At 41.3% G+C, this 17,981-nt stretch overlaps 1 protein-coding gene across 1 annotated transcript in view; it reads right to left on the minus strand.

Moving 5' to 3' along the window:
* Nucleotides 1-4,938: 4,938 nt before the first annotated feature.
* The window catches only part of ZC4H2 (zinc finger C4H2-type containing), a 558,331-nt gene continuing 545,288 nt past the window's right edge, over nucleotides 4,939-17,981 (minus strand). The window contains exons 4-7 of the mRNA XM_050777025.1: nucleotides 10,360-10,531; nucleotides 8,622-8,794; nucleotides 7,588-7,750; nucleotides 4,939-6,449 (exon numbers count right to left, since the gene is read on the minus strand). Coding sequence (XP_050632982.1) covers nucleotides 6,336-6,449; nucleotides 7,588-7,750; nucleotides 8,622-8,794; nucleotides 10,360-10,515 — 606 coding nt within the window. The 5' untranslated portion in view covers nucleotides 10,516-10,531 and the 3' untranslated portion in view covers nucleotides 4,939-6,335. The remainder of the gene's footprint in view (nucleotides 6,450-7,587; nucleotides 7,751-8,621; nucleotides 8,795-10,359; nucleotides 10,532-17,981) is intronic.

The following is a 17,981-nucleotide window of genomic DNA, read 5'->3' on the forward strand; positions in this document are numbered from 1 at the left end:
GATGGAACGTATCTCAAAATAGTAAGAGCAATTTATGACAAACCCACAGCCAACATCATACTGAATGGGTAAAGACTGAAAGCATTCCCTTTGAAAACCGGCACAAGACAAGAATGTCCTGTCTCACCAATGCTATTCAACACAATATGAGAAGTTCTACCCAGGGCAATCAGGCAAGAGAAAGAAATTAAGCATATTTAAATAGGAAGAGAGGAATTCAAATTGTCTCTGTTTGAAGATGACATGATTGTATATTTAGAAAACCCCATTGTCTCAGCGCAAAATCTCCTTAAGCTGATAAGAAACTTCAGCAAAGTCTCAGGATACAAAACCAATGTGCAAAAATCACAAGTATTCCTATGCATCCATAATAGACACAGAGAGACCCAAATAATGAATGAACACCCATTCACAATTGCTACAAAGAGAATAAAGTACCTAGCAATACAACTTATAAGGGATGTGAAGAACCTCTTCAAGGAGTACTACAAACCACTGCTAAAGGAAATAAGAGAGGACACAAACAAATGGAAAAATATTCCATGCTCATGGATAGGAAGAATCAATATCATGAAAATGGCCGTACTGCCCAAAGTAATTCATAGATTCAATGCTATCCCCATCAAGCTAACATTAACTTTTTTCACAAAATTAGAAAAAACTACTTTAAATTTTGTATGGAACCAAAAGAGAGCCCGCATAACCAAGACAATCCCAAGGAAAAAGAACACAGTTGTAGGCATCACACTACCTGACTTCAAACTATACTACAAGGCTACAGTAACCAAAACAGCATGGTAGTGTTACCAAAACAGATATATAGACCAAAGCAACAGAACAGAGGCTTCAGAAATAGCACCACACAGCTACAACCATCTGATCTTTGACAAACCTAATAAACAGAAGCAATGGGAAAAAGATTTCCTATTTAATAAATGTTTTGGGAAAACTGGCTAGCTATATGTAAAAAGCTGAAACTGGATCCCTTCCTTATACCTTATACAAAAATTAATTCAGGATGGATTCAAGACTTAAATGGAAGACCTAAAACCATAAAAACCATAGAAAAAAGTCTAGGCAATACCACTCAGGACATAAGCATGGGCAAATACTTCATGACTAAAAGACCAAAAGCATTGGCAAATAAACCCGAAATTGACAAATGGGACCTGATTAAACTAAAGAGCTTCTGCACAGCAAAATAAACTATCATCAGAGTAAACAGTCAACCTACAGAATGGGATAATATTTTTGCAATCTATCCATTCACAAAGGGCTAAAATCCAGAATCTAAAAAGAAGTTAAACAAATTTACAAGAAAAAAACAACCATCAAAAAGTGGGCAAAGGATATGAACAGACACTTCTCAAAAGAAGACATTTATGTAGCCAACAAACATATGAAGAAAAGCTCATCATCCCTGGTCATTAGAGAAATGCAAATCAAAACCACAATGAGATGCCATTTCATGCCAATTAGAATGGCGATCATTAATAAAATCAGGAAACAACAGATGCTGGAGAGGATGTGGAGAAATAGGAACACTTTTACACTGTTGGTGGGAGTGTAAATTAGTTCAACCACTGTGGAAGATAGTGTAGCAATTCCTCAAGGATATACAACCAGAAATACCATTTGACCCAGCAATCCCATGACTGGGTATATACCCAAATGATTATACATTATTCTACTATAAAGACACATGCACACAGATGTTTATTGCAATACTGTTCACAATAGCAAGACTTGGAACCAACCCAAATGCCCATCAATGATAGACTGGATAAAGAAAATGTGGCATATATGCACCATGGAATACTGTGCAGCCATAAAAAAGGATGAGTTCTTGTCCTTTGCAGGGACACAGATGAAGCTGGAAGCCATCATTCTCAGTAAACTAACAGAAGAACAGAAAGCCAAATGCCGCATGTTATCATTTATAAGTGGGAGTTGAACAATGAGAACACATGGACACAGAGAGGAAAACGTCACAAACCAGGGCCTGTCATGGGGTGGGGGGCTATGGGAGCTATAGCATTAGGAGAAATACCTAATGTAGATGATGGGTACATGGGTCCAGCAAGCCACCATGGCATGTGTATTCCTATGTAACAAACCCGCATGTTCTGCACATGTGCCTCAGAACTTAAAGTATATATATATACATATATATATAAAGGCAGCCACCTCTAGCACAAAACATGCATACAATTAACCTCTGCTGTGTAAGGCATATACAGAATGCTACAGTCTAAGTGATTCCCAGATTGGAAGGCTTAGGTTCTGGTTATGGCTTTGCTCATAATTTGCTATGTAATCTTTGTTGGGCAAGTTGGTTTCCTTATCTGGGCCTCATCTGTAAAACGTGTGTGTTAATAATACATTCTTTACCAACAGAACAAGGTGAGCATGAAATGGAAATGTTGAAGAAAGTGCTTTCGATGTAAAGCAAATATAAAGGATACCTTGTCTTACTTCTGTTACTCTTCTTATTCACCCTCCTTTTCCTTCTTGTCTCTCTCTCCCAACCCCCTTGTCTTCTTTTTCACTATATTTTTTGTTCCTTTTCTTCCTTTCTTTATTCTCTGTTAACCAGGTCTTGGGTTCACCTGCAGCACTGCACTTAGGCAAAAGAAACACAGATTTTCCAGGTTGACAGACTTGAGTCTGACCTGGCTTTGCCCCTTCCTACTTGTTTGTTAAGCAACAACTTTACCCTTTTTGAGTCAGTTTTATCATCTATAAAAAGGGACGCATATTACATTGGTACCAAAGTAAATGTGGTGTCTACCATTGAAAGTAGTGGCAAAAACCACAACAACTTTTGCATCAATCTAATGACACCTTCCTTAAAATACTGTTGTCAGAGAATGTGGTAGATTGTCTGTAAATATGGCTGGCAACAGCTCCTCCCATCAAAAGATGGAGTATTACCCCTTAAACCTGAGCTGGCCCTGTGACTCACTTTGACCAATAGAATGCAGAGGCAGTATTGCTATATGACTTCTGGTTTTATGCCACAAAAGGCCTTGCTGTTTATATGTGTTATGTGTCCATTTTTACAGATGATAAAACTGAGGCTCAAAAAGGGTAAAGTAATTGCCCAACAAGTAGGAAGTGGCAAAGCCAGGTCAGACTCAAGTCTGTCTACCTCAAAAGTCAGTGTTTCTTTTGCCTAAGTGCAGCGGAGCAGGTGAACCCAAGACTTGCTTAAGGGAGAATAAACAAATAAGAGAAGGAACAAAAATATAATGAAAAAAATAATACAAGGGGGTTAGGAGAGACAGAGAAGAAGGAAGCGAAGGGTAAGTCAGTCTGCTTTGGTTTTCACCCTCTTGGATGCCAGCTACCAGGGTAAAAAAGTCTGAATATTGAAGTGCAATGCCAAATGGAGAGAGGCCCTGGAGGATAAAAGACTACAAAGGTTGGAATGGGTATTAAGACATCCAGCCCACTCCTGTTCCAGCCACCCCAGGTGAGGTGCCAGATGAGAGTGCAGCCGTCTTGGATCTTACAGCCTTAGCCAAGCTGTCTGAGGCAAGACCACATAGAACAGAAATTAGCCGTTCCCAGCAAGTTCTGCTCAAACTGCAGAGTCATGAGCAAATAAATGATGGTTGTTTTAAGCCATTAAGTGTTTGTGTGGTTTGTTTCAGGGCAATAGATAAATGAACCAGAAAGACTACAAGACAGTAGTGCCCTACCAAGTGGCTGGCAGGTGTAGGTGCTCAACACATGATTATTCTCTTCCCCTTCAAAAGCATCCCTAGGAAATGGCTTGCCTGGCTGTTGGTGCTAGGAGTTCAAAACCTCTTACCATTACTACAACATAATTGACAGACCTGGCCTCCTTTGTGCCAAGGATGCAGAGCTATGGCCATGCCTCCTGTGCTTTACAGGGACTCACTAAGGCCTATACAGGTTAAGGTGTACTCCAAGTTGTACAGATGAGTGTCCTCTCTTTGCCCAGAGTGAGCCTGAGCCACTTCAAAAGAAGGCCTGTAGCTATACAAAACCTGGGGTGATAAGGTAATGTCAGGGAAGATGAGTAGTATAATTTTTGACTAGTGTTCCAATCTACCTAAACCCAGAGGCACAGTGGATAAAAGGATGTTAATACTTACGAGTGCTTACTATGTGCCTCACTTTGTTTACTTTCCCATGAAATAAGTGCTAATATTTTCCCCATTTTCCACAAGAGGACACTGAGGCACAGAGAGGTTTTATTTAGCTGTTGAATTCCCCAACAAGCAGAGAGAGAGATTAGTGTACAGGATATTACTTAGGGAGCCCTTGGGATCAACACCTGTGGAAGGGAAGGGGTGGTAAAGAAGTAGGATTAGACAGAGGGAGATGCTTACCTGTGATGCAGTCTTAATGGCAAACTCAGCTTACTCTAAGGGAGCTCTGAAGCTGGGATATCCGTTCAAAGTTGTTCCCTATTGTATCCCTACAGGCAACAAGGCCTTTATATCCCTAAATCAGTCATTTGATACCCAGTTCTTGATTTCAGTTCCAAAGTTATTTCAACCACTCTCATCATCAAGCCATTCCAAAAGGGAGAAAGGTTTTCTTAAAAATGATCATGGAGAAGAAGTAGAAAAAAAATGAGCTCTGGAGTCGGACAAAGGTGGCTCCAAATCCTGCAATTTCCTCTTACTAGCTGTTTAACTCTGAAAAAGCTTTTAAGTTTTTGGAGGTTCAGTATCCTTTTTTTTAAAAAAAAATGGTGGTAAGAATACTTAGCTTGTAAGGTGTTTTGGAAATCAAATACAATCATTTATAGAGAGCAACTTGCATAGGGACCTGGCACAGAGTAGGTGCTAAATAAATGGAAATTATTGTGATAATTAGGTAAATTATTGGCCTTGGTGCCTGGCTTTCTCATTTGTAAGGTAGAATGAATAAGAGCAAACAAGAGCTACCCAGAAAGGTAAATGACATTACATCTTTTGTATTATCCAATACACAGTAGATACTCAGAATTTACTCCAATGAATGCATGTTAAAAGGATTTGTACAGACACAACACTCTTACTTTCAAAGAGCAGAGGAACATTTTATATTATGAACACATACACACTGTGGCAATGTAAAACTACTTAAGGAAGGAAAAATATCCCCCTCCCCAGCCAGGGACTGAGACCTAGGGCTAAAATTTTTTGTCAGTCAGCCCCCATCCCCATCCCTTGTCTTCCAGTAACCTTACCAGGAAACCTGGCTTTGGTGGAAAGGAGAGCTGTGGGGCTTGGGGAGCCTGATGCCTTTTCTTTTGGGAGGAAAGGCCACCTGCACAATCCACAGGACAGGAGTGGCCAGCAGCTGTCCTGAGCTGAGGCTACAGAAGAAGTCAGATCCAAGAGAGTAAGGGATGAATGGAAGGAAAGTCTCACCCACCTTCATATGTAAAGTGATTGGCATTTACTCTAATCTAAATCTACTCCTCTCCTCCCTGCAATATACCATTGAGCATGTGCCAGAGTAATGGTTCTGAACAAAAGCCAACACAGATGTCAGCCTGGGGACCCTCTCAGCCTAAGGAAGCCCCTACAGCCCAGCCCTCAGCCCTAATGACTTAGGCAGTAGGTTACGCAGGAGATGTAGAGTTGGTCTGGCTCACTGATTTCACTGTGGAATCTTCTACTAGAATTTGCAAAGACTAGATATTGGGGAAAGGGTCACTGATCTTAAGATCCCAAGACACACAGCCTAGTACCTAAGAATTTTAGTATATCTGGGAGACAGAAGTGGAGCAAGCTAAAGAATTACAACAAGGCCTCCCAAATGATTGTGAAAAGGAGGGCTTGTCCAGGCTACCTTTGGGCCTTAAGGATGAGATGAAGGTAGGAGTAGGGGGATACATGCACCCAGCCTGTTGGAGAATCCAACATGAAGACTATTGTCCCTTCAGAACCTAAGGCAAAAGTACAAGGAGGGGAAATACTGGGTCCTTTACCTGAAATAAGATATGGGCCTCCTCTGCCCCTCAGACCCTACAGCTCCTTAGGCTCCAGGCCTCAGGCACAAGAGATAGAGAATCATATCTGAGCCTTTTGCCCTTCCCTTAGCTCCAAACAAGGGCAGGGGTTGAAATGTGAGTGAGAGAGAAGGGATCATCAGACATACTATTTAGCACCTGAACCACATCTCTTCCTAAACCGGAAATCCCAAGAGCAGAAAGAAATAGGAGCAAAGTGAGAGAGGGGTTGTGCTTCCATCACATTAAATAGGAGACTTCGTGGGGTTGGGCAAGGGTTGTTTCACATCAGGACATCAATGACTCTGGTCAAGGTGAGGGGTTATAATTAGCAAAGCTTCATGTGCTCTCCCTTTCTTTATTCATCCTGCTTCCGTTTCGGCTTTTTGGGGTTCCGGGACCGACTCTTGGCCTTGCATAGAGGGCATATAGGTGCATTCCGGTGAATTTGCTGGTGACATGACAAGCAGGCCTGGTGAGGGACACAGGAAAAAGAAAGTTAGTGGTCAGATTCTTCCAGGCAACAGCTTAGACTTCTGATTCCCCAGGGGTCCAGAAAGCAAAGTGATTTCCCATCAGAAGGGAGCAATAATCAGTGAGTAGACTCATATATTCTTGGATACCATAGAAGATGGGAAGGACGATATAACCCAGTTCAGAGAAAGGTGTTGAGAAAAAGTATACAAAACTAGAAAGTAAGGCAAAATGAGAACTACACATCTATTCATCATTATACTGAAACGTTGTCTAACAGGCCCACTTAAGGACTATTTAATTTTCTAGAAAGGGGTCAACAAACATTTTCTGTAAAGGCCAAGATAGCAAATACTTTAGATTTTTTACATCATGATGTTTGCTGCAACTACTCAATTCTGTTTTACATGAAAGAAGTGATAGACAATAGCTTGCATGCATGCTGTTTGCAATAGCTTGCAAACACAGACATGCATGTGGGCCAATAAAACTTTAACAAAAACAGAGAACAGATTAGATTTGACCTGTAGGCTGTAGTTTGATGACCCCTGCTCTAGAAGAATGTCTCTTTGTTTGACTATTTACCAATTGATTAGGACCCAGACTCTGTGATGTTACACTAATAAGCTGCAAATGGCTTTTGCCCAGTAGAGATGCAAATTACTTCTGTTTGGAAGAAACAGCAACTATAAAGGTTACAGTTGTATTGCCCTGTAGGATGTAAACCAGTTTTGTATCTAACTTTGCAAATTTGTTTCAGCTTTCCTCTCCTTTCTCGATGATATAGATATCTGTGCCTCAAATGCTGCTGGAACCAGCTTTATAATCCTGCTGGTTCCTTCATTTACGATACATGCTCATTACATATTTGTGTAAGAGTTGTTTCTAACTTTTAGAATTGCACTTCAGCAGGGCCTGAAAATATCCCTGCATTCTAACACCTCTGGGAACATGGGGCAACAAAACCTGTGGGTCCAACACAGCACACCCATGTCACCCCTTCCTCTGTGTCGCAAGCAAAGGCTATTAAAAGAAGGCCCAGCATAAACAAGGCCAAAGACCCAGAACTAGCCTTCCACGGCCCTTCCATGGGAGGATACTTTGCTTCCTCCACAACCCTTACCCAGCTCACTTACCTTCATAGGAGGGGGCTGCTGCCTGAAGGTGGCCGTCTGCCGAGTGTCCTGCTTCCTAGCCACTTGGAGCTGTTGGGCGGCAGCGGCTGCAGCGGCCAGGGACTCAGGGATGGGGGGCTCCTGAGGTTCCGTCTGCCATTCTGCTTTCTGCTTCTCAAAGTAACTTTGAAGATGAGAGACACTGGCTAGATCATTCTGAAAGCAACGAGAACCTTGCTCCTCTTAAAGACTCCATGCCATATAACCAAGGGTTGAGCTGTGGCTCATTCTAGAAGGTCCCCAAACCTTCCCAAGCACAAGGCTATTGTCCCTGGGTACAAGGCCCAATCTCTGATGAGAAGGATAATCCTCTTGGTCCTTAGCTCTGATAGACCAAGAAGACCAAGAAATCTTGAGCTAGCAAGGTCCTTTAAGGGTATTCAGTCCTATCTGCTATCTCATGCTGTTTTGAGTATTCCTATTAAGTGTCCTAAGGCCTCTGGTGACATATCTCTAGGAAAAGGAAGCTCACAAACTCCACAGACACCTTGCTCTACCTTTAGGAAATGGTTTCCTCTACCAGGCCAAATTCTGTCTCTCTGCAAGGTAAGCCTAGTTCTTAACTCTGAGCCTGGAGATGAAGTCCCAGGCTAGTCCCTGAAGACCAGGAAAGCTCAGTCTTTTGTGTTTTTAGAGGTTTCTAGATATCCCCTTCTAGACCCTGACTTGGGAAATGATCTCTTAAGAGTTATAGACATAGTCTTGTATTGTTAATATCACACAAAGAATTTAAAAAGCCACTTAGCAGTTGTTCTAATTCATCTAGTAATTCATCCAGTTTAATAATCCTCCTCCTGTTTTAACAAGCCGGCACAGAGACTTGCCCAAGATCACACGATGAGTCAGTCACTGAAAGGCCTGGAACTAAAACTAGGCACTCTGACTTTCAGGCTAGGCTTTGTATATGTATACATGCCCATGTATGTGTAGGTACATAGGTATGTATATGTGTCGGAGGGAGGGTATGTTGTAGAGACTGGGGGCAGGTAGCTTACTCCAAGGAAAGCTTCTCCTCTTCTTCACACAAATCAGGGAGCCTCTGCAGGCCCAGAGTCATGCGCAGGGCATCCACATGTTCTTTCAGTGGCTTATACTCATCATGCAGCCTCCTTGTAGACTCTAGCAGCTTGTTTAGGTCATTCTCAGATTGTTTGATAGTGTTTTCCATCTGGAACATAGAGTGGGACAGGCAAAGAGAAAAGATCCTAAGGTTCTCAGAGAGGCTCTATAGCTCAGTGAATAATAGAAAAGCTCCAGAGTTTGTTCAGTCTATATTCAAGTCCTTGATCTCCCATGTCCTCTCTATGTAACTCTAGTCAAGCCTCAGTTTCTTCATCTGTATAATGGTGATAATCTAGTGCTTAACTCATGCAATCTTGGTGAAGATTTAATGATAGAATTCATATAAAGTACTCAGTAAAGGGGCTACATTTAGTATTTACTACTAAATAAATGGTATTCTTCAAATACAGTATTTTAGAGTTGGAATGTCCTTCAGAGCTCATTTAGTCCACCTTACTCCCATTTTATAGAAAACTGAGGCTCAAAGAGAAAAAACGGACTTTCCTGGGGAAATACTTCTTAGTGGCAAATGCTGCATAAAGACTTAGGGCTTCCACCTCCCAGGCCAGCAGTCTTTCTCCTAGATCAGTGATTCTCAAAATGTGGCCAAGGGATCAGAAGCATCAGCATCACCTGGGGACTCAGAAATGCATATTCTTAGGCTCCACCTAAGACATACAAAGTTAGAAAATCGGGGGTGGAGTCTAACAATATGTGTCTTAGGCTCTCAAAGTGACTTTGATGCATGCTTAAGTTTGAGATCCACTGGCCTATATACTTAGCACTTCTGGCAAATATCTTCCTCATTTAACTGGCCCTGCATCATTGGTTAGCTGGCAGCCAAACTGTCAATACTTTACGAGATCTAGAATTCTGTGATCTCTAACACAGAAAATCCCAATTGCTTACTGTCCAAACCTCATTCATAATTCCTTTATGATCCTAGATCTGACAATATCAGAAAATGAGTATTGCCACAGAAATGAGTTTCCAAGAAATATAAACTTAGTTCCTTCGAAAGCAAATTTAAAAAATATATTCCTCATTGTTATAGGCGATAAGGGTTTGAAAAGACCTTACTGGTCAGCACTGCCAACCTCCTTCCTTGTGAAGGAATCATCAGTACAGCAGCTCATACAAGTGTCCATTAAGATGCTGCTTGAATAACTCCAAAAGAGGGGAGCTTACCACCTTAGCAGACAGTTCATATTCCATGCTCCAACAGTTTCCAAAGGAGATACCAATGAGGAAGCCCCACTTTGGTAGCAAGTAGAAATGATTTGTTTGGTCTGATTGAAAGCTTGGAGTGCTTTAAACTACATTCCAGAGGCAGCTGCCTGCTCTGCTTTTCCCCAAGACCAGCTCTCAACTCCCAGAATCTCAGAATGAGAGCACATCAAATCAGTACATTTAGAGGGTACTGAGTCCCTCTTATAGTGCAGAGAGGGAAAATGAGGCCCAGAGAAAAGGGACTTGTCCAGTGATATACAGTCAGTTAGTGACAGAGCCAGGGCTGGACCTTAGAACTGCTGAATTCTTCCACTCCACCACAGCCTGCACTGATACCTGCTCCCCGAGCTTGGCCAAAGTCACATCTCAAGGAGAGGTCCTATCATTCACCACTACCACTTTCTCAAGGGCTTTAGAGATAGGCTCCAGGCAGCCACGTACCACATTAATGTCAGCATGGATCAGTCGGAGCTCCTCCACATGGGCCATCTTCTCCTGTAGCAGAAGGTCCATCTCCTGCTTGTATTCCTTCAGGTGCCTTTCCTCTGACTCAAGTGCCTCAAACTCAGCCTTCAAACGAGCCTTGATCTTCTCCATCTGCAGGGTCTTGTTCCTGCAATTTGCAAAAAGCAGGAAACAGGTCAGCAAAAGAAGGGAGAAAACAGAAATGGAGCCAGCATTTTCTTTCTAAGCCAGCTTTCCAAGCTTCCCCCTCTCCAGGCAGAGCCAACCTGAGGCCATCTCAAAAAAGAAGGCCAGGTGTAGTGGCTCATGCCAGCAATCTCAGCAATTTGGGAGACAGAGGCAGGAGGATCACTTGAGCCCAGGAGTTTGAAATCAGCGTGGGCAACATAGTGAGACCTTATATCTACAAAAAGCAAGCAAGAAAGAATTAGCCATGCATGGTGGCACATGCCAGTAGTCTCAGCTACTCAGGAGGATAAGGCAGGAGGATTGCTTAAGCTATGATTGCACTACTCCACTCCAGCCTAGGTGACAGAGCAAGACCTTGTCTCAAGAAAAAGTTAGATGTTTTCCTCTAAGATAAAAGCTCAGTGGGTCTTGAATGGTGTTAATTTTGTTCCCTTATGGGGCATTTGCAAATATGGAGGGTGTTTTGGCTGTTAGATTGACTCAAGGAAATGTGTCACTGGCATTTAGTGGACATGGGCCAGAGATACTAAATAGCCTCTCAATGCACAGGAAAGTTCTAAACGCAAAGAACTCCCACCCAAGAAACCAAAAATGACCTCTTGAGAAACTCTAAGGAAGCACTGCCTAATAAACTTACTACAGTGATGGAAATGTTTTGTATCTGTGCTGTCCAGTATAATAGCTACTAGGCACATGTGGCTACTGAGCACTTGTAATGTGGCCAGTGCTACTGAGGAACTGAATTTTGAATTTTATTTAATTTTATTTACTCAAACTTAAAATTTAAACAGCCACATGTGGCTAATGGCTGTCATATTAAACAGCACAACTCTAGAGGGTGTGTTTATCAGTTCCAGAAAAAGAAGGGGACAGGATACTGTGGGTAATTTCTTTCTTAGAAAAACAAAAACCTGGTTTTGGTCATTAAATCCCAATTGTATACCCTCTGGGTCAGGAATCCTATACTTGGGAATATATTTTAAGGAGGTAATTCAAGGAAGCAAAAAGTTAATACACAGAGATGTACTTTCTGGGCTTTCAGCAAAATTAGGATATTTGACAGCCATTGAAGACTTGTGACATAGACAATGTTGGAGATAAGATACTCACTGAAAAAGTGTACACACTAAGATTACAATTTCAAAATTTACATGCATGTGACTAAATAAGAAGAAGGTCTGAAAGAAACACAGTCTCAAGGGCCTTTAATAAGAGCATTTGAAGCCTGCCTCTGGGAAAGGGCTACAAAGTTTTGAAAGGGGTCCGCTCTAAGGCATGTTGTTGTCTTCCCACTGGCTCCCTACCATGCTTCTCAGGATCTGCCTAGCCATTATCCCCTTACTTAGATTTTGAGTATCTTTTCTTCTCCCTCAGTAGCTGATCTTCCCCTCTGCCCCAGTCTATCCTACGGGTGATCCACCTCCACACACTGGACTCTGGCTTCTGACATCAGCCTGCTTGTCTTCAGTCTCTCTTTTTTCAGCATTTCCTGTGCCTCTTGCCTCACGAAGTAGTCTTCAATGGCACAGAACTACAGAAAGAACTGTTAGGTGGGTAGGATGGTGGGAGAAGTTTCTCTTTCTATACTAAGACAACATCTTTTCATGTTATTGTATTTTTTTTAACCTTAGAAATGGGTTAAAAGGTGGGTGTTACCCCATTTGTAGAGAAGGGAATTGAGTGAGGTTCAGGGTGGTAACTTGCCTAGTACCACAGAGCTAGTAAATTGGATGTTGGGATTTGAACCCAGGGCTCTTTAACACCGAAGGCTACATACCATCCACTACTCTATATTGCCTTTGAACAGGGTTACCAGGCTGAAGGGCATAAAAACATCAAAGGTTCTTATTATAGCTCATCAACTGTCTTGCAGAGGGATGATACTGATTTGTATTGGTTAACTCCTTATTTACTTATATCCCTATCTATCTAGACTTCTATTCTCCTCCTTTTCTAGGTTACATGAAGATAAATCTGAGCTTTGCCTACCCCCATAACCATTTTACAGATGGGAAAACTAAGATTCAGTGTAGTATAGTGTCTCACCCTAAGTATCACACAACCAGTTAGGGCAGTACTGGGCCAAGAACCTATTTCTGCAGACAGAGTCATATCATAAAAGCATGCATTTTAGACTCAGACTTCGATTATAAATCCTGGTTCTGCCTCTTATTAACTATTTGCTTTTGGACAATAATAACAACTGTATTTTAACCATATTTATGAGCACTTATTATGTATTAATTATAGAGGGTTTCAATATATAATCACTCAATATTTATCGAATACTTATCATGTGCAGGCATTGTACTAGGTACTAGGGTACTAGGGATAGAGCAGAGAACAGGACAGTTTATGGACAGCAAGTTTCATCTAATGAAGAAAATTGATTCTGAACACAGGGTTGCATGTAAACTCATATTAGTGGTAGGGAGGAGATGCAGAATGTGATAGAAGGACACAACAAAGGGACCTAACATAGTCTGAGGGACACTATAGAGTAAAGGGGACAATCAAGGGAGGCTACCCTGAGAACTGAGGATGTGAAATCTAAGCTGAGACCTGAAGAATGAATAGGAGTCAGCTGGTGAGCGCAGGTGGGCACACAGGAGAACAGTCCAGACAAAAAGAATAGCATGAGTAATGGCCCCACAGAAGAAGAACATGGCACATTAAAGGAACTGAGTAAAGAGCAGTGTGGCTGAAGCACCTACTGCAAGAGGGCCTAGATAAAACTAGGGAGGTTGACGGGGCCTAAAACACAGCTTGGAGACTGGAACGAGTTGGGACTTTTATCCTCAGAGGAAGGGGGGATTTTAGAATTTTAAGTATCAGGAGAGTGACATCTGATCATCTCACTTCACTTCCCTCAGCCTTGGCTTCCTCATCAGCAACACAGGAATAATAATGGCACCTACTTTACACATTATGTGGTGAGGATTAAATGAGCTAAGACATGTAAAGTCACCAAGCAGAGTATGTGGCACATGGTGGGCAGTCAACAAATGATAGGGTCCTTCTTTCTCCAGTCTGTCCAACTCTTCCACCATGGATATCTCCTTCACCATAGTGGTTTCCACTACAGCAAATAGGGTTTGTGTGTGTGCACATGCATGAGTGGCCAGGTATATTGCTGGTTACTGATATTAAAATAATAATAATTAGTGGGGGAATGGGAAGGGAACAAGGGTTGAAAAATTACCTATTGGGTACAATGTTCACTATTTGGGTGATGGGTACACTAGAAGCCCAAACCTCAATATTATGCAATATATTCATATAACAAATGTACATATGTAGCCCCTGAATCTAAAATTTAAACAAATATTAGCTAAAGTCACATAATAATGTCAACATAAATAACAGCATTTTATGAAGTTGACCCAAGCCTTCCCAATTTGTAATTAATTCGATTAAGATGAAAGTAACTACCACTAACTGAAAACAGGGGTAAGAAGGTCTCTCCCCTTGTCATTTAATAGAAATCAGCATAGTGCAGCTAGCCCTGCTTGGATGAGTCCCTTTTATCTAATCCTCCTTCCTCCCTCCATGCCTACTTCTGTTTACAGAAACCCATGTTGTTGGGCAAGAGACATGAATGCCAAAGTAAACCAAAGATTTTTCACCTCATATGTCCAGGGTCACAGTTAAGTGCTGACTTGGCATGGAAAATCAAAGGCACAAACCTTTCCTCAAAGCAACAGTGGCATTTCCTCTCTTTGGGGTGGAGGGCTGCCACCAGCAAGATGGTAGCTAAATCCTTTGGGTACAAGGTACATAGCTGCAATATCTGCCTCCATCCAAGGTGGTTGGGAGCCTTTGTCTATTGCCCACCGTGGCAAGAAATACCAAGGACCAAGACCCTGACTAAAGGGCAGAAAGACAAAAACTCCTTGTTAGGGGAGGGAAATGCGTTTACAAAGACAGGTTTCAGAAAGAGCCTCTATTTACTATTTGTAAAGTCAGTTTCTCTGAGGGAAGCCTGGCCCATGCTTTAGCGGAGGGACAGCAATGTCACTGCAGGCTTTGATGGTGCCGCTAATATCTTTCAGTAGTGGTGCATCAAGTACAAGGCAGTAACAACACTCTACCCTGGGGTGAAGACAATAAGGGTGTGTGCTGTGTGTAGACAATTAAAATACAAAAATGAAACCAACTAAAGTTGGTCTACTCTTTATTATCACCATGCAATGGCAATCTCAGACAACGTTTATTAAAGGACATCTAGACTGACTCTAATTTTTGGTAATTATGAATAAAGCCACTATGAATATCCATGTGCAAGTTTTAGGGTAACCATAAGTTTTCATCCAAGAGTACAATTGTTGGGTTATATGATAATTGCACATTTAGCTTTTCAATAAACTGTCCAACTGTTCCAGAGTGTATCATTTCACATGCCCACCAGCAAAATATGAGTGATCCAGTCCCTCCACCTGGCCAACTATTTTATTTTAACTATCATAATAAATATGTAGTGATACTTCAAAGTGATCTTAATTTGCATTTCCCTAATGCCTATTGATGTTGAACACCTTTCCACATACTTATTTGCCATCCGTATATCCTTTTCTATGAAATGTCTGCTCATGTCTTTGGCTCATTTTCTAACTGGATCACCACTGACCCTTGAACAACATGTGTTTGTACTGCACAGATGCACTTGTACATGGATTTTTTTCAGCAAAATATGGATCAAAAATACAGTATTTGCAGGATGCAATACCTGCATATATGGAGGGCTGGCTTTTTGTATACTCAGGGCTGACTATAAGATTGAGTATGGATATGTGAGAATTTTGGTACAGGTAGAGGCCTAGGACCAATCCCCTATATACACTGAGGGACAACTGTATTTGTTTTCTCACTGTTGAGTTATAATACTACTTTATATATGCTAGATTTGAGTACTTCGGCAGACATGTGGCTTGAAAATATTTTCTTCCACTCAGTAGCCTGCCTTTTTGTCACCTTGAAAGGGTCTTTGGAAGAGTATTTAAAAATTTTTTATAAAGTCCAATTTACCAAATTTTTCTTTCTTTTTTTATTATTATACTTTAAGTCCTGGGATACATGTGCAGAATGTGCAGGTTTGTTACATAGGTATACACACGCCATGGTGGTTTGCTGCAACCATCAACCCGTCATCTACATTAGGTATTTCTCCTAATGCTATCCCTACTGTAGCCCCCCACCCCCCGACAGGCCTTGGTGTGTGATGTTCCCCTCCCTGTGTCCATGTGTTCTCCTTGTTCAATTTCCACTTATGGGTGAGAACATGTAGTGTTTAGTCTACTTTTATTTATTTATTTATTTATTTATTTATTTTTTATTATTATACTTTAAGTTCTAGGGTACATGTACATAACGTGCAGGTTTGTTACATATGTATACTTGTGCCATGTTGCTGTGCCGCACCTATCAACTCGTCAGCACCCATCAACTCGTCCTTTACATCAGGTATAATTCCCAATGCAATCCCTCCCCCTCCCCCCTCCCCATGATAGGCCCCAGTGTGTGATGTTCCCCTTCCTGAGTCCAAGTGATCTCATTGTTCAGTTCCCACCTATGAGTGAGAACATGCGGTGTTTGGTTTTCTGTTCTTGGGATAGTTTGCTAAGAATGATGGTTTCCAGCTGCATCCATGTCCCTACAAAGGACACAAACTCATCCTTTTTTAAGGCTGCATAGTATTCCATGGTGTATATGTGCCACATTTTCTTAATCCAGTCTGTCACTGATGGACATTTGGGTTGATTCCAAGTCTTTGCTATTGTGAATAGTGCCGCAATAAACATACGTGTGCATGTGTCTTTAGAGCAGCATGATTTATAATCCTTTGGGTATATACCCAGTAATGGGATGGCTGGGTCATATGGTACATCTAGTTCTAGATCCTTGAGGAATCGCCATACTGTTTTCCATAATGGTTGAACTAGTTTACAATCCCACCAACAGTGTAAAAGTGTTCCTATTTCTCCACATCCTCTCCAGCACCTGTTGTTTCCTGACTTTTTAATGATCGCCATTCTAACTGGTGTGAGATGGTATCTCATTGTGGTTTTGATTTGCATTTCTCTGATGGCCAGTGATGATGAGCATTTCTTCATGTGTCTGTTGGCTGTATGAATGTCTTCTTTTGAGAAATGTCTGTTGATATCCTTTGCCCACTTTTTGATGGGGTTGTTTGTTTTTTTCTTGTAAATTTGTTTGAGTTCTTTGTAGGTTCTGGATATTAGCCCTTTGTCAGATGAGTAGATTGCAAAAATTTTCTCCCATTCTGTAGGTTGCCTGTTCACTCTGATGGTAGTTTCTTTTACTGTGCAGAAGCTCTTTAGTTTAATGAGATCCCATTTGTCAATTTTGGCTTTTGCTGCTGTTGCTTTTGGTGTTTTAGACATGAAGTCTTTGCCCATGCCTATGTCCTGATCCTGAATGGTACTACCTAGGTTTTCCTTTAGGGTTTTTATGGTATTAGGTCTAACATTTAAGTCTCTAATCCATCTTGAATTAATTTTCATATAAGGAGTAAGGAAAGGATCCAGTTTCAGCTTTCTACTTACGGCTAGCCAATTTTCCCAGCACCATTTATTAAATAGGGAATCCTTTCCCCATTTCTTGTTTTTCTCAGGTTTGTCAAAGATCAGATGGCTGTAGATGTGTGGTATTATTTCGGAGGACTCTGTTCTGTTCCATTGGTCTATATCTCTTGTTTTGGTACCAGTACCATGCTGTTTTGGTTACTGTAGCCTTGTAGTAGAGTTTGAAGTCAGGTAGCGTGATGCCTCCAGCTTGGTTCTTTTGACTTAGGATTGTCTTGGAGATGCGGGCTCTTTTTTGGTTCCATATGAACTTTAAAGCAGTTTTTTCCAATTCTGTAAAGAAACTCATTGGTAGCTTGATGGGGATGGCAATGAATCTATAAATAACCTTGGGCAGTATGGCCATTTTCACGATATTGATTCTTCCTATCCATGAGCATGGTATGTTCTTCCATTTGTTTGTGTCCTCTTTTATTTCACTGAGCAGTGGTTTGTAGTTCTCCTTGAAGAGGTCCTTTACATCCCTTGTAAGTTGGATTCCTAGGTATATTATTATCTTTGAAGCAATTGTGAATGGAAGTTCATTCATGATTTGGCTCTCTGTTTGTCTGTTACTGGTATATACGAATGCTTGTGATTTTTGCACATTAATTTTGTATCCTGAGACTTTGCTGAAGTTGCTTATCAGCTTAAGGAGATTTTGGGCTGAGACAATGGGGTTTTCTAAATATACAATCATGTCATCTGCAAAGAGGGACGATTTGACTTCTTCTTTTCCTAACTGAATACCCTTGATTTCTTTTCTTGCCTGATTGTCCTAGCCAGAACTTCCAAAACTATGTTGAATAGGAGTGGTGAGAGAGGGCA

The sequence above is a fragment of the Macaca thibetana genome, chromosome X (genome assembly GCF_024542745.1).
Source record: "Macaca thibetana thibetana isolate TM-01 chromosome X, ASM2454274v1, whole genome shotgun sequence".
NCBI classification, from domain to species: domain Eukaryota; kingdom Metazoa; phylum Chordata; class Mammalia; order Primates; family Cercopithecidae; genus Macaca; species Macaca thibetana.